This window comes from Liolophura sinensis, chromosome 8 (genome assembly GCF_032854445.1).
Source record: "Liolophura sinensis isolate JHLJ2023 chromosome 8, CUHK_Ljap_v2, whole genome shotgun sequence".
Classification (NCBI taxonomy): Eukaryota; Metazoa; Mollusca; class Polyplacophora; order Chitonida; family Chitonidae; genus Liolophura; species Liolophura sinensis.
This window is the reverse complement of record NC_088302.1, coordinates 18,408,403-18,427,321: the sequence shown is the minus strand read 5'-3', so window position 1 is coordinate 18,427,321 and position 18,919 is coordinate 18,408,403. Positions and strand designations below refer to the sequence as shown.

At 40.5% G+C, this 18,919-nt stretch overlaps 2 protein-coding genes across 2 annotated transcripts; both read right to left on the bottom strand.

Annotated features, from left to right (window-relative positions):
* Nucleotides 1-73: 73 nt before the first annotated feature.
* LOC135473268 (uncharacterized) lies at nucleotides 74-3,633 on the bottom strand. Its single transcript, XM_064753116.1, has 2 exons — nucleotides 1,186-3,633; nucleotides 74-121 (listed from the first exon to the last, which is right to left on the bottom strand). The coding sequence occupies exons 1-2, from the start codon at nucleotides 3,631-3,633 to the stop codon at nucleotides 74-76; spliced, it is 2,496 nt and encodes an 831-aa protein (XP_064609186.1).
* Nucleotides 3,634-13,298: 9,665 nt separating this feature from the next.
* Nucleotides 13,299-17,132, bottom strand: LOC135473895 (paramyosin-like). The gene is made up of 3 exons (XM_064753829.1): nucleotides 16,523-17,132; nucleotides 14,563-14,632; nucleotides 13,299-13,961 (listed from the first exon to the last, which is right to left on the bottom strand). The coding sequence occupies exons 1-3, from the start codon at nucleotides 16,673-16,675 to the stop codon at nucleotides 13,513-13,515; spliced, it is 672 nt and encodes a 223-aa protein (XP_064609899.1). The 5' UTR covers nucleotides 16,676-17,132; the 3' UTR covers nucleotides 13,299-13,512.
* Between the last annotated feature and the right edge of the window lie 1,787 nt (nucleotides 17,133-18,919).

Below are 18,919 nucleotides of genomic sequence, written 5' to 3'. Positions count from 1 at the left end.
TATTTTACTTAGGAGGATAAGGCACAAAGATAAACCAGTACTAGCGCACTAATGAAATAGTTCTTGTGATTATTCAGGTTATGTAATGAACAACTTCTCGAAGGGTAAATGGCCCAAAAATCTGAAAAAAAAAACCTTGAAAATTTATATACTTTATCAATGTATTTATTTATTTGATTCTTGAGCTGCACTCAAGAATATTTCACTTATACCGCGGAGGTTAGTATTATGATGGAAGAAGAACACAGGCCAAGGGAAACCACGATCATCCGTAGGTTGTTGCAAGACCATCAGCTGGACTTGAACTCACAGCGGTCGCATTTACAAGAGTCTCCTGGATCATTGCGCCGCGCTGACACGCTAACTACCATGTTGACGCAGGAACCATTATTTCATAAGTGTGAAATATGTTGGCGTGTGAACCGCCATGTCATAAACACTGTTGACACAGGTCGATGTATTAATATCAGGACATAGAAACATGCTGACGTATGAATATGATGACATAGAAACATGCTGACGTACCAATATGATGGTATAGAAACAACATGACGAACCAATATGATGACATAGAAACATGCTGACGTATGAATATGATGACATAGAAACATGCTGACGTACCAATATGATGGTATAGAAACAACATGACGAAACAATATGATGACATAGAAACATGCTGACGTAGCAATACGATGACATAGAAACATACTGACGTACCAATATGATGACATAGAAACAAAATGACGTACAGATAGGATGACATAGAAACATATTGACGTATCAATAGAATGACACAGAAACATGCTGACGTGTCAACAGGAAGACCCAGAAACATGCTGATGAAGCAATATGATGACAATGAAACATGCTGACGTAGCAATATAATGACACGAAAACATGCTGACGTACGAATATGATGACACAGAAACATGCTAACACCAAAAGGATGAGACAGAAGCATGTTGACATACCATTATAATGACATAGACACATTCGGACGTACCAACAGAATGACACAAGAGCATGCTAACGTAACAATATGATGACATAGAAACATGTTAATGTAGCAATGTGAAATAGGAACGTGCCGTATTAAAACACTACTGGAATACAACGACGTAAAATCTATGAAACTGTAAGGTATTAAAATGATGACGAAACACTCAGAATACATGGATTTCTTACCTCGCTCATGATGTTGTTAAGGTTTCTCATCTCGTCTTGTAGTTCTTGGTTTTCGTCTCGTGAGTTGAACAAATCTGTGCGTAATTTGGCCACGCGGTTTTTGATGTCCTCGAAGGTCAACTGGGTACCCACATCTTGCTGCTGAACAATCTGTTTCCGTTTCATCTCCAGTTCCGATTTTGCTTTGCTCTCGTCTTTTGGTACAAACTGAACTCCGAATGAGGAACTAACACTGCTGGTTTGCTGGCTTTGGCGAGTTCCAGCTGGTCCTTTGTCACTATGTGCTGTAACGTTCTGTTTATACTGGCCTTGAGATGACTGGCCTCCCTGGAATTGACTAGTCTTTTGTTGTTGTTGCTGTTGTTGTTGCACGTTCTTCGCTCCTGTTGCTTGGCCGTACTGACCTGATGTTTTCCCAGCGTCCATGTAATAAATTCCGTGTGCGGCTGGATGGCTGGGGACGGATCTGGGGCTCTCTGATGTTGCAGGTGGTTTTCCCTTGGCTGTGAACTGTGTTCCGAATGATGGTGCGGCAGGTTGCTGACTAGCGCTGTACGCAGTTCCAAATGATGGCGTTTGTTGTTGTTGTGCTGGTTGGACTTGGCTTTGGTCGCCTTCTTGATCATACTGACTTCCGTATGAAGTAGGCCGGGACGTCTTTGGACTACCGTATTGTGTACCAAATGATGGGACTGCGGCCTGAGGTTGTGATGGTGTTCGTCTGGCAGCAGGACTACCTACAGAAGGTTGGCCGTACTGAGTTCCAAACGATGGCACAGCAGGCTGTGGTTGAGACGCTTGACGTTTTGGTTTAGGACTGCTGACCACAGCCGCTTGGCCATATGCTGTTCCAAATGATGGCACCGCCGGTTGAGGCTGGGATGGTTGTTTTTTAGGTTTAGGACTTCCAGTGGTGGTTTGTTGACCAAACTGACTTCCAAATGAAGGCGTCGGCTTCGGCTCTTGCTGAAAAGATGTCCCAAAAGAACTCTTAGGTTGTTGCTGCTGTTGTTGTTGTTGCCAAGGTTGCTGTTGTTGCCATGGTTGCTGCTGGGGCTGTTGTTGTTGTTGTTGTTGCCAAGGCTTATACTGTTGACTTGGTGTGTCAGATGTTGATTGTTGCGTTGTTTGCTTTGGTTGCCATCGTTGTGGTTTTGGGCTAGCCGGTGTAAACTGAGTTCCAAAAGACTGAGCTGCTGGAGGCTGCTGTTGTTGCTGTTGCCACGGCTGTTTTTGTGGTTGTTGTTGTTGCTGCTGTTGCCAAGGTTGATACTGCTGACTCTGTGGTTCAGAAGTTGGTTGCTGTGTTGCCTGCGGTGGTTGCCATCTTTGTACTTTAGGACTAGCAGCTGTGTACTGGGTTCCAAATGTTGGCTCTGATGATTGCTGCTTTGGTTGCCATTTCTGTTTAGGTTGCTGTCTAGAAGGTTTCGGACCATCTACCGCTGTTGGTTGTGAATACTGGGATCCAAATGAAGGGCTTGGCTGAAACTGTTGTTGTTGTTGTGACCCGATGTAGTCTTGATCACTTGCTGCTTCGTTATCGTAATGTATTGGTGTTGGTTTACCTTCCTGAAACTGCTTTGAAAGGCTCGATACGGGAGGGAAACTGAAATCAGTTTCACCGGAGTCGCGTTGAAAATTTGAAGCTTGCTGTTGAGGCTGCGCCTGCTGTTGTCGTGTTCGCCTTTGTCTTGGTTGTTGTTTTACCGGCTCGAATTCTACATGTCCCCAGCCTAGTTCCTGTTGGCCCAAAAGTTGGTTTGGATAACCAGTTGATTGTTGATTGCTTTGTTGGAGCCTGACTGTTGTCGTTTGTGGCTGTTGTTGTTGATGGACTGGCTGGTACTGATTAGGCACCACATTTGACTGCATCTGACTAGTCCTTTGATGAATGGCTGATTGTCGTTGGATCTGTACAGGAGTGCCCTTGGAGGATTGTGTAAGCTGAGTTGGCTGTTGAAACTGGGATGCAGGTTGTTGATACTGAGGCGTGGACTGTTGAAACTGTTGCGGAGACGACTGAAATTGTGGTGTATATTGTTGATACTGTGGTGTCGACTGCTGAAACTGTGGTGTAGACTGCTGAAACTGTGGTGTCGACTGTTGCACCCTGCTTTGCCCAGACTTCTGATGCTGTACAGAAATTTTAGTAACTTTTTGCGAGGACATATTTGCGGAAGTTTGATCCGGCACCTGTGCCCTTATACTGGATCCCAAATTCTGGAACTGTCCTTCTCCTTGGGGAGCTGATACTTGTTGTAGCTGAATTCCTGATGTGGATTTGGCAGGCTGTAACCGTATTGATGACGTAACCTTGATCGGTGTACTTTGGGGCACGCCTGTACTAGTCTGCTGGCCTGATGCCGTATCGGCCGCATGCATCGCTCCCGGCACACTCATGTTCATTCCCTTTAGAATACTGTATGCGCCTTTGCGTCCAGCCATTGTGGTGGGCAATTTTCTGTCTGCGTTCCTTTTTGCACAGTTTAACTCACAAAGCTGAGAGTTTCAGTCAAAAGCGAAAACTCCTCCCTCCAGATATTGCAAAACACCGCCGAGTTGAAGAGCGGGTTCTCGCCGCGAGCGGGTGTCCCTCGAAACGAAATACTTCAACTATCTCAAACACATGGAAACTGCGAAGAGGCCCCGAGAAGCCGCACACGGAAAAATAATCAGTAAACTGTCGGGCAATGAAACACGCTTCGTCGACAGGTACCGGGCACAGCGTGATGTATACGTGGGCCAAGGACACTGCCTACGCTGCCCAGCCTTGGACGAGCCCCAAACCGGTGCCAAAACCTCACTACCAGTGTACAGAAGAAAACAGAAGACTACAGAAGACCGTTAGCTGCTAACGCCTTCCCTACCTATGCGCCCATTCCATCATGCCGGCGTCTGGTGTTCGTAACTGGGTTAACACTCTAACCGCCAAGCAACACTTAATCCAAGGAACACACGATATATTTAGTACCTGTACACCATATTGGCAACAGCTATCCTCACCGTGTTTCATCTCTCACTAGACCCTGAAAGGGTTACCGTCATACTATCTGCATATTCCCCGTAGCCCGCGATGGTATTTTCACAGTGGCAGTTAGAACAGCTCGTTTTGCAGGCACAAACAGGTGGAAGCAATTCTCTGATGACCCCTAAGCAAAGGCCTAAACTTTACCTTGCAATGTTTACAAAGAAACATATTGTGCTCATCTCTATGCTATTTACCTATCACATATATATATAGATCGCTGAGTCAAGATCGAAATCGGCCATCCTTTATGAAAGGCGAGTTATACAGAACAGTATAGAAGTAAAAAATATCTTTTGACATTTGCTTGCTTTCAAGGAACATTACTTAGCCTTAATTATGATATTGAGGTGTTATATATCAGCAAAGAAGGTAATTTCGCGAGTGTAGATAGTTTGGCGTATAGTCATCATGACCAATTATCTAGAATTGCCAAGATCTATTGCCCAGCTTCCCACCGCGAAGAGGAGAGACCATGTATCAGTGTGATAGAGGTAATCGAGGTCTGAGCTCAGGTGAAGATTCGGGAATTACCATTAATTCCAAATTTAGGACACCACGACCGAGATCCAGGTCTGCACAACCTGGAAGTGTTTGCTGGAGAAGCCGGCTCTAATTTTGGCAGAGAGGGATCCGGTTTCACTACCGCAACCGGGCTGAGCTGACGAACATCGCAGCTTTGATAGGCAGCTTGGCTGCTGAGACATTTTACTACATACACAGCAAGTCTGCACCATTAAGCGAGCTGCTCTAAGGCAAAGTTTTTCTATTCAGGATAATACAATGTTCAGGATTATGTTTCCTCACGCTCATTGTAACTGTGGAATATTCTTAACGAATATGATATTTAATTGACAAGTTATCATAAAACATATGTCCATTTGTGCATATTCTTGTCAAACTTCTTTTTAAAACGATCTTTTCTATTGAAAAGTCGAAAGAAATAAGAAAGACTTTTACAGAAAACACGTTTTACATATTTTATCACTCAGCTTTCGTCATACAAAAATAAACATGTACATTCCAACACGACATAAGTAACACACCTGGTTGTACATGGTTCAAAGATAAGCAACAAGCGTAAGCCTGTTCCAGAACTAACATTATAATCTCCCTTTACCAGATGGCCCTCTTTCATATCCCGGCATTGAAAGGTGTTAAAAAGAAGATTTTGAGCGTAACGAACTCTAAACTTTAAGAATGTATTATGATTTACGGCAACTTTTAAAACAGCGGCAAGGTTTTTTGGTGGAGGAAACAGAGCTCAGTGACGACCACCTTGACAGCCCCTGGACAAACCATAGAGTTACATTTGATACACACCTCATGCAATAAAGGCACTGATATAGTTTTGTCTAATAAATTAATAAATATCATCACCGCAATTTTTTTACCTAGTCCTATTTAAGCCATTATGTTGCTTCTCCTGAAGCAACAAGATGAACAGTCAGAATAAAGCTCTTCCTGAGATAAAATGGTAAAACGAATGTTACCGGATTTCACCGGTAATATGCTTGACCATTTGCCAATTATCATACTGCTAAAGAACCATTGCGTAAATTAGGACAAAATTTCTCCATCGCGAATAGGTAGCCATCTTTAACATATGTCCAGGTGTTTTGTAAACCTCGTTTTTCCACAACTCATACGACGTCGGTCTATAAAGAATGTCGATTATATCACATTTCCCACTTTGCTCAGAGGTAGGTACAGAACTTGATGACTAATGGGATCTAGTGATGTCATCCACTTTGTCAGACTATGCATGGCGCATGTGCGCATTGTGGATATGACGTCATGATAAAATTGAAACTGCCAATAAACTACAACGAATACATTTCATGTATTTTTTGTTTCCTGTGGCAAAGTTTCACTTTTATATTTGGTAGTGCCGAATGTTGCGGCAGTCGCTAAAAGCTCATCCGTCATTTTTTCCTGATGCTCGTGCGCCTGCTGCAGTCTCTCCCACAACCTTGCGTTTTCTGACTGCGCAGACTCCAGTTCGCGCCGTACTCTCTGACAATCCAAAGTCGCGTGCTCTAAGGAAATTCGCATTTCGTTCCTGTCCTCATTCGCGTCTTCCACCATTTCGATCAACTTCCGGTTTTCTTCTCGCACTTTCACAAGTTCATTCTGTAAATGATCGTTGATGTCCATCATCTCCCCCAGTTTTCTGTTCATGCGCAGTTTATCACCATTGACTTCCTGTAATCTGGAATAAATCTCGCGAGATCTCGCGAGTTCGCACCTTAATACTTCACGTTCCTGATGGAGGTCTTTTAAGTCTCCCATGAGCCTCATTTTGTGCTCGTTGGCCACATCTAGTCGCTCCTGGGCATTCTTTGCGTGAGACAGCTGGCATCTCAGGCGTACATTCTCTTCACGCATCATTTCCAGCTCTGCTATCAAACTCATCCTCTCTCGCCGTAAGTCCACTATCTCCTCTGTAATAAAGACAGAGCATGGGCTGGTAAAGTTTGACTTAAGTACTAAACGCTTGTTTACTATAGCTGTCAAAGAAGAGAATTAAAGAGTGGGGAGGGAAAAGGTAAAGGACAACCTTGGATGTTTATTGGTTTAGGATCCACTTAACTTGTTTCGTTTTTATCACACATTAGCCATTATGCTAATGAATGAAGTTTTTTTCCAATATATACGGTCACCAATGGACGCCTTAACTGACCAATACGGGTGCTTACATGACTGAATATCCCTTGCGGCCTTGCATCAAGAGATTTGCCAGGTACTTGGTGTGATGTAGTGCCTGGCCTCTTTGATAATGGTATAATATTGTTGACTACAGCTTAGAGCATCAATCAAATAGGAACACCTTTAATTTTAGCAGACCTATATTTTCCACATTGCTATAGCAGATTTCACCCCAATTGATAGAATATATATATACATTTTGTAGAGCCTTTTGTTATAAAGATATTAATAAAACTGATTCTCCGCTACAAAGTTATTCTAATTTCTAATATAAACTGTCCGAAATTTTGGTCTGCTAGCACAGACCGAACAACAACAACATCACAAACACGTTAAGGGCCACTAACCTGTCATCAAGGTACGTAATTCGTTATTCCAGGTGAACTGTCGGAGGAAACTGAACTGACCGTTGAGTTCATCCAGGCGGAAGGCGCTTCGGGTGCGTTTGAGTTGTTCCACACCATGACGAACTTTTTGCTGTCAAGCCAGAAATACAACAACGTCAATGATTTGTTTGCTTATTTATATATATATATATATATATATATATATATATATATATATATATATATATATATATATATATATATATATATATATATATATATATATATATATATATATATATATATATATATATATATATATATATATTATGGTGGTGAGGAAACCAGGCAGAGCCCGGGGAAAACCCACGACCATCCGCAGACCTTCCCGCTTACTCCTTACATATATAGTTCAATAAAGTACTGGCCAATTGATAGCTAATTTATCAATAATTTTGAATTGATAGATTTACTAGTGGACTGAATGTTTTTTAAAATGATTGATTGCCCCACAACGAATTTATTGAATAGTCCCAAGATGTATTGACTAATACAGTTACTTAACCCTTTATTTTAAATACCTTTGGCTCTGTTTGACTGCTTATTTGACAATCACTGGTTTCGGAAAACTTTAGTTGCAAATATATAACTTTGATTCCAGTGGCACAGCCATGAGAGTTACGATGAGAAACGCTTTCAGTCACCGAAGAATAACATGTTTTTGTTCGATTTCTTGAAATAAAAATCACAAAGCTGTAGCTAGTAGCTATACTTTGTATTCAGTCACTTATTGTAAAGAGAAATTGATCCGATGAGCTCGCATTTTTGCGCTATATCCTTTTTCTGAACACTTTCACTCACTCTTTTTTCAATCCCAGACTGTTCTGCGGAACTACCGCAGAAGATTTCTTCTGCTCGAAAACGGACTAAAATATCCTACGACACATTTAATCCGGTTTCGCATTGATACTCTCGTGGCTGCGCCATTCAAATCAGTGTTACACACTTGCAACGAAGGAAACACGACAGGAAGACAAACATATGACCCAGTCGTCAGGCAACAGTGCCCTGTGCTCAAGATAATACAGGAAGAAACCAAAGCTCCACATTTCGGATGTTTGAACTGTACTACAAACCAAAGATTTCCTCCAGTGCGCATGCGTTTGTGTTGAAAAGCTGATCAGGTGTGCATGATCCTGGTGGCTATAGCAGCGGGATGCCGTGTATACTCGATCTAGATGGTATAATCAATGACTCTAGTCTTAAAGACGTCGCTCCATGGTTAAGGCATGTATTCACTCAGGCGATCTATCACTGTTACTAGTGTATGTATATATGAAATAAAGTGACAGCACATGATATAAGACTGGCATCATCCCTATATGACTGGTTATTTTAGAATCCATGCGTGCAGTAATTAGTCTATATTTATAAATCAGGTGACACGATGACATATCATCTGCGCGAGGCTACAACATAACTCATGGTTAAGATGAACTTTAAGCTTGTTGGTTATGTATGCAGACACGCAAAAGTCATTTAAAAGGAACGGAATGTAAAAGATATAAATTGTACTTTGACTCCACGTTAAAAACTGTGCACCTGAAACTGCCAGGGAATGCAAAGTTGACATTATCCGTATCTAAGAAATTTGTAGCGGTATCCAACATATCATGACGGTCAAGTATCAAAGGGTCAGTGTGTCCCAAAAATTAGAAAAATTATAAATTCTGCATTATACATTGCTGACATGTGATACATGATCGTTATGATATGTTGAATACCTATACAAATTTATTAGATATAGATGATGTAAACTCGGAATTCGTTTGCAGTTTAAAGTGCACATTTTTGGGGGGCCAATATATACATGTAATTGTATTTTTTCACGTGGTATATTCATCTATTGAACAATATGTACACATCTTTACTTTTATGAAAAAAAAAAGAAGAAGAACGAGAATTATAAGTTGTTGCTTTCATATGTGTTCTAATAATTAGAAGAATTACAGTAACTGTATTTTGTGAAATATGTCTCCTAAAGCAATATTACGTCGTTATAATTTCTTCATATTTAATACAGAAAATTCGCTTAGGAATGAAATAACTTTCAGTATATCACATGGACCAAGTGTCTATTACTTCGTGTTTTATTTAATGCTGCTAGTATAAATTACTGGCATTAAATAGGTTGATCAGACACCAAGGACGACACCGTCGCTCGATCACTCAGACACCTCAGTTCGCCTATTACTGTTAACCTATTATGATGGCTGCGCAGATAGTCATAGACAGGTACAGATGAATAAAACAACTGAAAAGACACAGAAATACAGCCCAAATTTCATTTAATAGCACAGTCCAATCTTCGAACAGAAGTTTATCATAAAACAAATAACCCATTTGGATTCGAACCTGTGACGTTAATGGCTGTAACATGTATGCAAATGAGCAATGGGTACCTTTCGACTCGGTAAAAATCGGATTGACCGACTATATATTTTTAAAGTAAGTTTGCTCTGAAATCGTCATCCTCTCCGGCCGTACGTGGGATGGTATGACCTGCAGATGGCTGTGTGTTTCCCCCGGGCTCTGCCCAGTTTCCTCCCACAATAATTCTGACCGCCATTGTATAAGTGAAATATTCTTGAGTACGGCCTAAAAACACCAATCAATCAAATAAAATGAAATCGTCATCGCAAAGGCAGGGACGATTAATAGACTAAACAACTTTGGCTCAAATTACTATTGAGGGGAAGGGTTCTACGCTGTACTGAAGTTAGCGTACCGTGAAATAGGCTGTGAGACCTATACCTCATGCATTTCGCGTCACCTGTGTAGATGTTTTTTGTGTACACACGTCTGAAGGTATACACACGCATAAACATTTACACGACCTGTACAGCCCTTAATTCATACTTAATCCTTCAAGCTTCACACTATAAAACATGATGTATGTCAGTGTCGCCTATACAGGTGACTGGAATGAGATTTTTGCTTGTATAACGTGTATCTTTATAGTTTAATTCAGCCATCCGAGATCACTCATAGAATATAAGTATATAGACTTATATAGAAGGCTAACTCGTGCTCAACGTGTTCCAGGTTAAGACGTAAAAGTAAGTTGCTACTTGTTCACATATACATTTCTATGGCCTCTAAAATACTTTTTATACTCAATCCCCTTCAGATTCACTATATACTGTATATGAGACATATCCGTGCTGTGTATATATGTACAAAAGGGTAGCGTTTACCAACAATGTATATCCACCGTTTACAACCACGTTAATGCAGCCATTGAAACCTCCTACCGAAGGCTGGCTGGCCCCTGATTCACACAGTTCAGGCCTCTGTGAGACGTACAAGCAGTTGCCACTTGTTGATACACGCTAGTGAGGTCGGCTTTAGACAACGGAACGATTTCTGAGATATACGCTGAGTTCACGTTTGACCAGGAATATGAACAATTTATACAGGCGTTAATTAGGTGTATGTTGGCTGTTCCCACGCCAAAACCTACCTGATACGATTGGATTCCTTGGTCCAAGTCTGACGTAGTACTTTTGGCTCTTACATCCTCCAGACTGCCCCCTCGTACAACCACCTTGCAGTTATCACCACTTACTAGACCGCCACGCGACAACGCCATATCCGATAGCAGCGAGTGGTCGACGTTAAGTGCACCGAGTACTTTCAGCGAATTGTGGTGTTTCATGAGCAGCTTCTGTGCAGACGAATGGCATAGTCATCCTGCTTTGTAGCATGTCATCACCTCAAATGTGGAATTCTTGTGGCCATTATCCTAACGCATTGTTGGGAGATAATCCCTGATAATCCCAGTAAAAGCCCACCGATACCAGTTCAGTCTACTCCAGCAACAGGTACTTGATCGGTGGCGCGAGCGAACCACGGGGTCGGCAATCCTGAACACGCGAGTCCAAAGTCACCGATGGCAAAGTGTGCAATATAAATAAACAACAACAGATGAGCCCTAACGAGGATTACAGCTGCACTGTGGGCTACAGGGTTGAGAGAAAGAGTTTCCACCCTTGTCTGCAAACTTTTGTGATCCTACCCTAGAAAATAATGCATGTTTGTATGCAGTATGTAATAGGGGAAAGGGAAAGAATGTAGGCCAAACCGCTGTGAGTCGCGTGCGAGAAAAACGTATAACGTTTTACGTATATTCTTAAGTTTCCGAAACTAGACTGTAGTTGTTTGGTTTGGTAGACTGTATGGCCTGATGAGAACCAGTTGGAAGTAAGGCTATGTACACAGGTTGAGTCAGGCAGACGTATTGTTAGACACGTGGCGTAGGTTTATCTCAAAAGGTGTTCATGTGGCGGGTAAAGAGCAAAGTACATTTTGGTTGGGTATCAGTTTCGCACGTTGCTATGGTTTTTACGGAAGCGCGTGAATGGAATGAAACCCCCCGTCCGGAAATTAAGAATGCAAGCTGCAATTAGTCATACTGTTTGCACATTTAAATTCCTTTACATAAAATTTTTTTAACATACACAGTAGTAAGATAAACTGTTTTTGTCTGCGACAATGTAGGCCGTGGTTGAGTTTTTTGATGGTTTTTATCAGAATCGTTGATTTATTTATTGATTGGATAACTGATCGAGAAGCGATCGCATACACATGGCTACGAAATCTTTTCGTTCATGCATGCGGGATCATTACATTAACATCAACTGGGCCAGTTTTGAGGTGAACCTGTGATTAGGCTATTGTTTAATAAATGAAATACTTCTAAAAACTCCGCCTAAATTTTGTTGTACCTTGATAAAAGTTCAGCTTTAGAAGGCGCTGAAATGTCCTTACTAGTTTACGAATGGCATACGAATGTCTGTTACGATGCCTAGACCCTGACTGATTTTAAATTAACTACACATTCAAACGTGGCATGGAGAAGAAATTTGGAAAATCTTTAATTCAAAAAGTCGTTTGCTGAGGATTACCAAACGCGTCTTTATTCCATGTTTCATGGATATTAATCTATGCGTCGCGTTTGATGGAATAACCTTGTCACTAGTTTTTGCAGTAATAACATATGACGTTGATTGAAATTGTCACAGAACACGCAGGATCTAACAAATGCTACAAGGCGAGATATATATAATGAAGACAACCAATATATCATGAAGACAACACTCTTGTTAGATAACGGGGCCTCCGTGGCTCAGTTGGTTAGCGCGCTAGCGTAGCGTAATGACCCAGGAGTCTCTCACCAATGCGATCGCTGTGAGTTCAAATTCAGCTCATGCTGGATTCCTCTCCGGATGGTCGTGGGTTTCCCACGGGCTCTGCCCGCTTTCCACCCACCATAGTGCTGGCCGCCGTCGTATAAGTGAAATATTCTTGAGTACGGCGTAAAACACCAAATAAATAAATAAATAAATCTTGTTAGATAAGGACATACCGTTCAGGATCCCGCACGTTCTTGTATTTGATAGTCTTATCCATAACTCCGTTTTACCTATGCATGGTATGAGGATGCATAAGCATCGGTGTGTTTGTATCTACATGTATATACGTGCTACTTATACGAGCAGTGGTGATAGACTTATATCGTATTGCTAGGTAAATTATTGCGGTTTATATTAGCTAAAGTAAAACCTCAGCTAGAAAAACTTGCGTGATGAGTAAATCCGATTTGTTCCAGAAATCATATAGTTCTGCTCGGTTATCGCGAGTTGTGTTCTAAACCTATACAGGTGGCTAGGCATGTGCTATTTGCTGGAAGTCATTAACAAAGTGTGCATAACACATTATGCCTTTTTAAACACAAATGATATACAGCGAAGTATGTACTCTGTTCATAACCCTTTTTCTTACAAATTACAACAAATGCTTTTTAATAAATGAACTCATGCACGTAAACACAATATATTCGCCATTTACGCTATCGCACACTTGAAGACGCTTGAATAAAACAAAACGTCTTTGATATCAAACCTTACAGGCTTGTACATATATCATTTTTTCACAACTGTTTTCCGTTCATTATTCTGACTTTTCCATTTTTAACAGAGTAAAGTATATATCATTAAATTCATTTATCTTTGATGCTCAGACTCAATATACAGCAGACAGATATCGCCTATCAAGCCCAAATTTTCCACATTTAATTTACATTCTTTCTTCGTCACGTCCTAGTGATTAAGATAATTATAAACGCCTATGCTTGCACATAAAGAATGGATACATTTTTTGAACATGTTGTAAGTCCGTTCCGAAATATGACCATTGAATGTTTTACAAGTTACAGAGCTCCTCCGCTGTGGCCATCATGTCATCCACCATTTTGGCTTGAAGATTTTGTTCTTTCTCGAGTCTCTCCCATAGCTTGCCTCTCTCCGTCTCTGCAATCTCCAACTCTCTTTGCAGTCTAGCAATATCGTCCTTCGATTTGTCTAACTCCTGCTGTAATGCATTACATTTTGTCTGGAGTTCTTCCAAACTGTCCTCAAGACGGCCCCTCTCCTCATTAGATCGATCTAAACTCGTCTGCAGCACTTCCTGTTCCGTTGTCATGGTGCTGATCTGTTGTTGTTGTCGCCGCCTATCGTCGTTGGCTTCCTGAAGCTCAGCCATTGCATCTTTCGCCAGCTCTAATTGGGCGGTTAACTTCTCGTTCTCCTCTTTGCGACAGTCAAGTTCACTGGACATTCGGTTTTTGTCATTTCGAAGATCATGGACTTCACCTGTAAGACAAGAGAAAATATGTAAACTATTATATTCAAAAGTTTCATAAAGACTTAATCATAAGTAGAACCGGTTGCTGTTTTACGCATCCAGGTTTTTTTTTTCATCCCAAGAGATCTGTTTAAATCTGTTAACGACAAGTGTGTTTTTTTACCCCAATCAGTTGATATTTTACACAGGTTTTTAACGTTTGCTTCTGGACCATGAATGAAACACCTCTATAGTGAGTGTTATGAATGTAAACGTATCACAGGTTCATCGCCCACAGTCTAAAGCAAATAATTCTATACAGTGCTGATTAAAAATCGAACAATAAATAAAACAATCAATTTCTGTATTCGATCCATAACTTTTCAGGTTTGGGACAACTTAATTTTAGTTTAATTGATATTTATTTATTTATTTGATTAGTGTTTTACACCCTACCCAAGAATATTTATGGTGAGTGAAAACAGGGCAGGGGAAGAGGGAAACCCATGACCATCCGGAAGTTGCTGAGAGACCTTCTGACGTAAGACCGGGTATGAAGTCAGAATCAACTGAACTTCTTTGGCCACGAAGTCCATCTGTTTTGATATTAGCTTATCCATGAATATATACCTTGGAGTTGGTTGACTTGGTACTCGAGTCTGTCGATTTGTCTAATGCCGTACTCATGCTTCACTGTTACCTGTAATATAACATCAAATAAGGTGATGTAGTATGATGTAGTATGTAAGTATGTATGCTTGGGGTTTTACTTCATACGAAGAGCATTCATTAGGTGTGTGTGCTTACATTTTGATGAAGATGACAATACTAAGCAGGCATATTTATTCATTTATTTATTTATTTATTATTTTTTAATACTATATGGAGGAAGTGTTCACTGGCTCAATGTCCTTTAACTTTAGGATGTGGAGAAAACCGGTGTAAGTCACTTTCTTTGAGGAGTGAGGGGGAATCCCCTTAATTCCATGTCCATGGCAGGGATTGAACGCTCCCTATAGGGGTGGCTAATTGTTGATGACACGAACGTTACCACTCAGCCACGTTTAGCTCCCAATTTAGGAACATTTTGTAGTTAAATATAGTTATAAAATTCTCGAATGTGTGGCTGTACGAAATGAATATGTATTATTATTAGCTGAAGGGCCTTGGTTTAGCATATTCATTAGCCGCATGGGAAAGAAATATCCAGGTGAAGCCTAATGTTCTCCTGTTTCCTATTTTGCCTGACTAATTGGATCTGCATAAATTTATAAAAAATGTCCGTCGTCTTGCTAGTGAAAATAACAAACTAAATGACCAACTTACTTACTAAATAACCAAAGAACTAAATAAATAAATAAACAACTAACTAACTAAATAAACAAACTAACTAATTAACTAACTAACTAACTAACTAACTAACCAACTAACTAAACATAAATCTTTCTCTTGTTTTAGCACATCTGTCTATTTTTGTCTCTCAATAAATTGATTCATTCCCAATGAAGAACGAGGTATACATACGTACGCGTACTCTGAGAACAGAATATGAAGACATACAGTGTTATGTCATGCTTGTCATCAGCTCATGACAAATTATATGAAGAACATTTAATAATAATCGAGATAATGAAAATATGCACACTCTACTCTATATGCAAATTATATAAACCTAGATGTTAATTTCGTTTGTTTCTGGATGTATGCACGCATATCCATACATCAGGAATCCTGTTGTTTCCTTTCAATCGGTTGAAGGCAGGCCGTGCCCTGTATAGTTTGAATGTGGTTGTCTTTCAATAGCCCGGACACACAAGGTGCGGGTTCAAACCTGACCTCCGCAAGGAATTTGTACGTGCCCTTTATTCCACTGTTTGTTGGGCTCACCGTCGTCGTATAAGTGAAATGTTCTCGAGGACTCCATTGAACACCTGGCCCCGGTATCATAAAGCGACCTTATACTCAAGTCAAAACTTCAAATCACTTTAAAATTGTTGTTTCATATATTACAAGCTCAAAAGTTTACTTTGAAAACGTAAATTCTGGGTAAGTTATTGTGTAACAAATTTCAGCTAAAATAACGCAGAGGAACATACCATATTTAATGAATGAAGTTTTGCCTTTGTTTCGAAGTCTAAGATAGCTTCGTGATCCCCGGGGTCAGTCACTTCATCAATCGATGTCATTTATATGAGGTAAATAATCACGGACTGCTACCATCTGGTACGTGTTGTCAAAGTTAAAGCTTTATCAGTCTCACTGTCGAACAAGAAGAATTATACTACCTGTGTAATTACTATAGATAGGTCATATCCGAAACAGTTTCCGAATCTTGTTCGCGAATTGTTAAAGGAAACGAAGGCCGATGTAGTTCAGTGGAAAACGGGTTCTCCACCATACGTGGAATACTGAGCTAGTAAAGTGGCATCATTCTACCTGTTGATATACTTTGCCATCGTTCCTGGTGCATATATGTATACGTTTGCCTCTGCACTGCTGATGATATCGCGCTACGCCTAAGTAGATCAACTAATGAGCTTATGATCTGAATATATAGATATACAGTTTGAACACAAAAATGGCGTCTCACCTGCTCCGCCTGTCCCCGTACCGTCTTTAGTTCGTCTTGTAACTCGAATTTCTCATCTTTCGTCGCTTCTAGGTCCGATTTGATTTTCACCACTTTGTTCTTCACGTCGTCCCAGCTTTCCATAGCGTAATTCGGACCCTGTGCAGCCGACATTTTAGCTGTTTCCTTTCAAGCGACTATCTTTAGTTCACCAGCTCTTGTAGTAGATCATCGCGTGCATGTCAGACAACCCCAAATACATGACGAAACTGATTTTCTGATTTTGCTCACGTTGTTTTTTTTATTTATTTATGTCCAATTTAACCAAGTCTTCAGTACAGTGATAGTGTTTCGGTGGGAAATTTGGAACTATTGCTAGGTGTACATAAATTTAATTATCTCAGGATTGTCATTAATGGTTGTGACACGATATAACTACTTGTTGTTACGTCTCCGTCGATTTCTTCACGTGATGCTAATTGCATAAGAGTAAATATAACGTTCGCATGTTCAACAGGGTACAGTATATTCTTTGTTTAACATTTTGAGAGTGCTTAGCCGCACGTTTCTGCGTAACGGTATATGCAGATCAATCGTTCCTACCAAGACACGGAATGGACTCGCCCAATCCCTGCATTCCTCTCGCCTGAGTAAGTGATGTAGTCACTTGTCCGTCCCCACTCCCCCATTCCCCCATTCCTCTCCTCATCCTTTCTCTCCATCCCTCTGCCCTTGGAGATGCTCATCCACAGCTTGTTTTTATTGGTCGGTTCGCCTGAATATAGGTACTCTCCGTCTTATTTTAGCACTTTGTACTCTTTGAAGAAGTTTGTAGCGTCACCTTATTTATAAACAACAATAAGCACGCACCAAAGCTTTTCAGGAGGAAATCCTTATGTTTTATGATATTCTGAACATCCTCGCCGTCATTGAGGTTTATACCACCTTATTCTCGAGAATATTTCATTTAAACATCTGTGAGTGATGTCGGTCATTTACATGTGTAAAGTAAACCAGACAACACTTGGAGAAATATTCTACCATGAAAACCTCGAACTGGCGGGCAATAGATTCGAACTCGCGACCCCATTTACGGGAAAAGAGCCCTTGCGCTGAGTGGAACGCTTTAGACAATTCAGCCAACGAAGGACCATGTTAGACCTTCATTAGCATTTCACCAGTTTCAGTTTTCACCAGAAACTACAAAGCTGAAATTTCCAGGTGCCGTGTTTGAGTGTTTTATGGAATGATACTCACAGATTTTTAGTCCAGGTATATTTCATCTCCATTTTGTTCGACATGGCTCAGTATAGTATAGTATAGTCGACATAACGACATCAAAAATAAACTCTTGACTCGGACAAAGACATCATGTAAAGTCTCATCTATTATGGGTTCTCCCAGGGCTCTGCTTGGTTTCCTCCCAGCATAATGCTGGCAGCTGTCGTATAAGTGAAATATTCTTGAGTACGGCGTAAAACACCTATCAAATAAATAGGCCTTATGCGTGAACAAACACGTGTATTATACATTATGATTATCTTGCACTTGAGTGTGGGCAAGGAAAAATGAATGTTCCCATTTTTGTTAAATTGCATGGCTAATAGCATGCAGAATATATAGCTCCATGTGCAGAATTTTTTGCATTCACTTGTGACCTCCAGAGAAGTTCGAAAGTTCAGGATACTTGGACGAACCCCTCAAAATAGCAACAAACAAGCTAATATAAACTGAAGCTGAGTTTTTAGACAATTTACAGAAGCTATCCTCACAACAAGTATATTCTTGTACCGGAATGTACAGGGCTGAGTGGCGTTCGGTGCAGCTGTCATTGCATGTGAATTGATAGGTTACATTGCATGGGTGGTAAAATATTCTTACAGTTAACTCGAAACGATGCTTATACGAATACTATATGTTACTTTGTACATTCTCTTTTGCATGAGATTGACAGTTAAACATAAAATGGGATGATTAAGATGGCCGTCCTAGATATCACCGAGTTTCGCTGTATAAGATCACCATACCTATTTAATTATCAGGACCGGACGTACATGAGAAGGTCTGACAGCAAGCTGGGGATGGTCGTGGATTTCCCCCGGGCTCTGCCAGGTTTCCTCTCACTATAATGTTGGCCGCCGTCTCATAAGTGAAATATTCTTGAATACGGCGTAAAACACCAATCAAATAAATCAAATAAATAAAAATTATCAGGAAGGTTATCTTCGATTTTGAGCTTGTAATATATTGAATTGTGTGATGTTTATAGTCGCCTGTATATATACCAAGAATAGACTATATATATAGGTCTTCACTGTATATATACATGGTTGAATTTTTCAACACTGCCATGTTTTGCCAGTTAAAACATTGGTGTCATAGGAACCAATGATTAACTCATGTACGTGTGTTTAAAGT

Bases quoted from the DNA above. Each gene is read 5' to 3' on its own strand.
- LOC135473268 (XM_064753116.1), bottom strand. From the start codon at position 3,633: ATGGCTGGACGCAAAGGCGCATACAGTATTCTAAAGGGAATGAACATG. The intron at 122-1,185 runs GTAAGAAATCCA...TTTTTTTTTCAG, and splicing joins TTAACAACATCATGAGCGAG to ATTTTTGGGCCATTTACCCT.
- LOC135473895 (XM_064753829.1), bottom strand. From the start codon at position 16,675: ATGTCGGCTGCACAGGGTCCGAATTACGCTATGGAAAGCTGGGACGAC. The intron at 14,633-16,522 runs GTGAGACGCCAT...GTTATATTACAG, and splicing joins TACGGGGACAGGCGGAGCAG to GTAACAGTGAAGCATGAGTA. The intron at 13,962-14,562 runs GTATATATTCAT...CTTGTCTTACAG, and splicing joins CCAAGTCAACCAACTCCAAG to GTGAAGTCCATGATCTTCGA.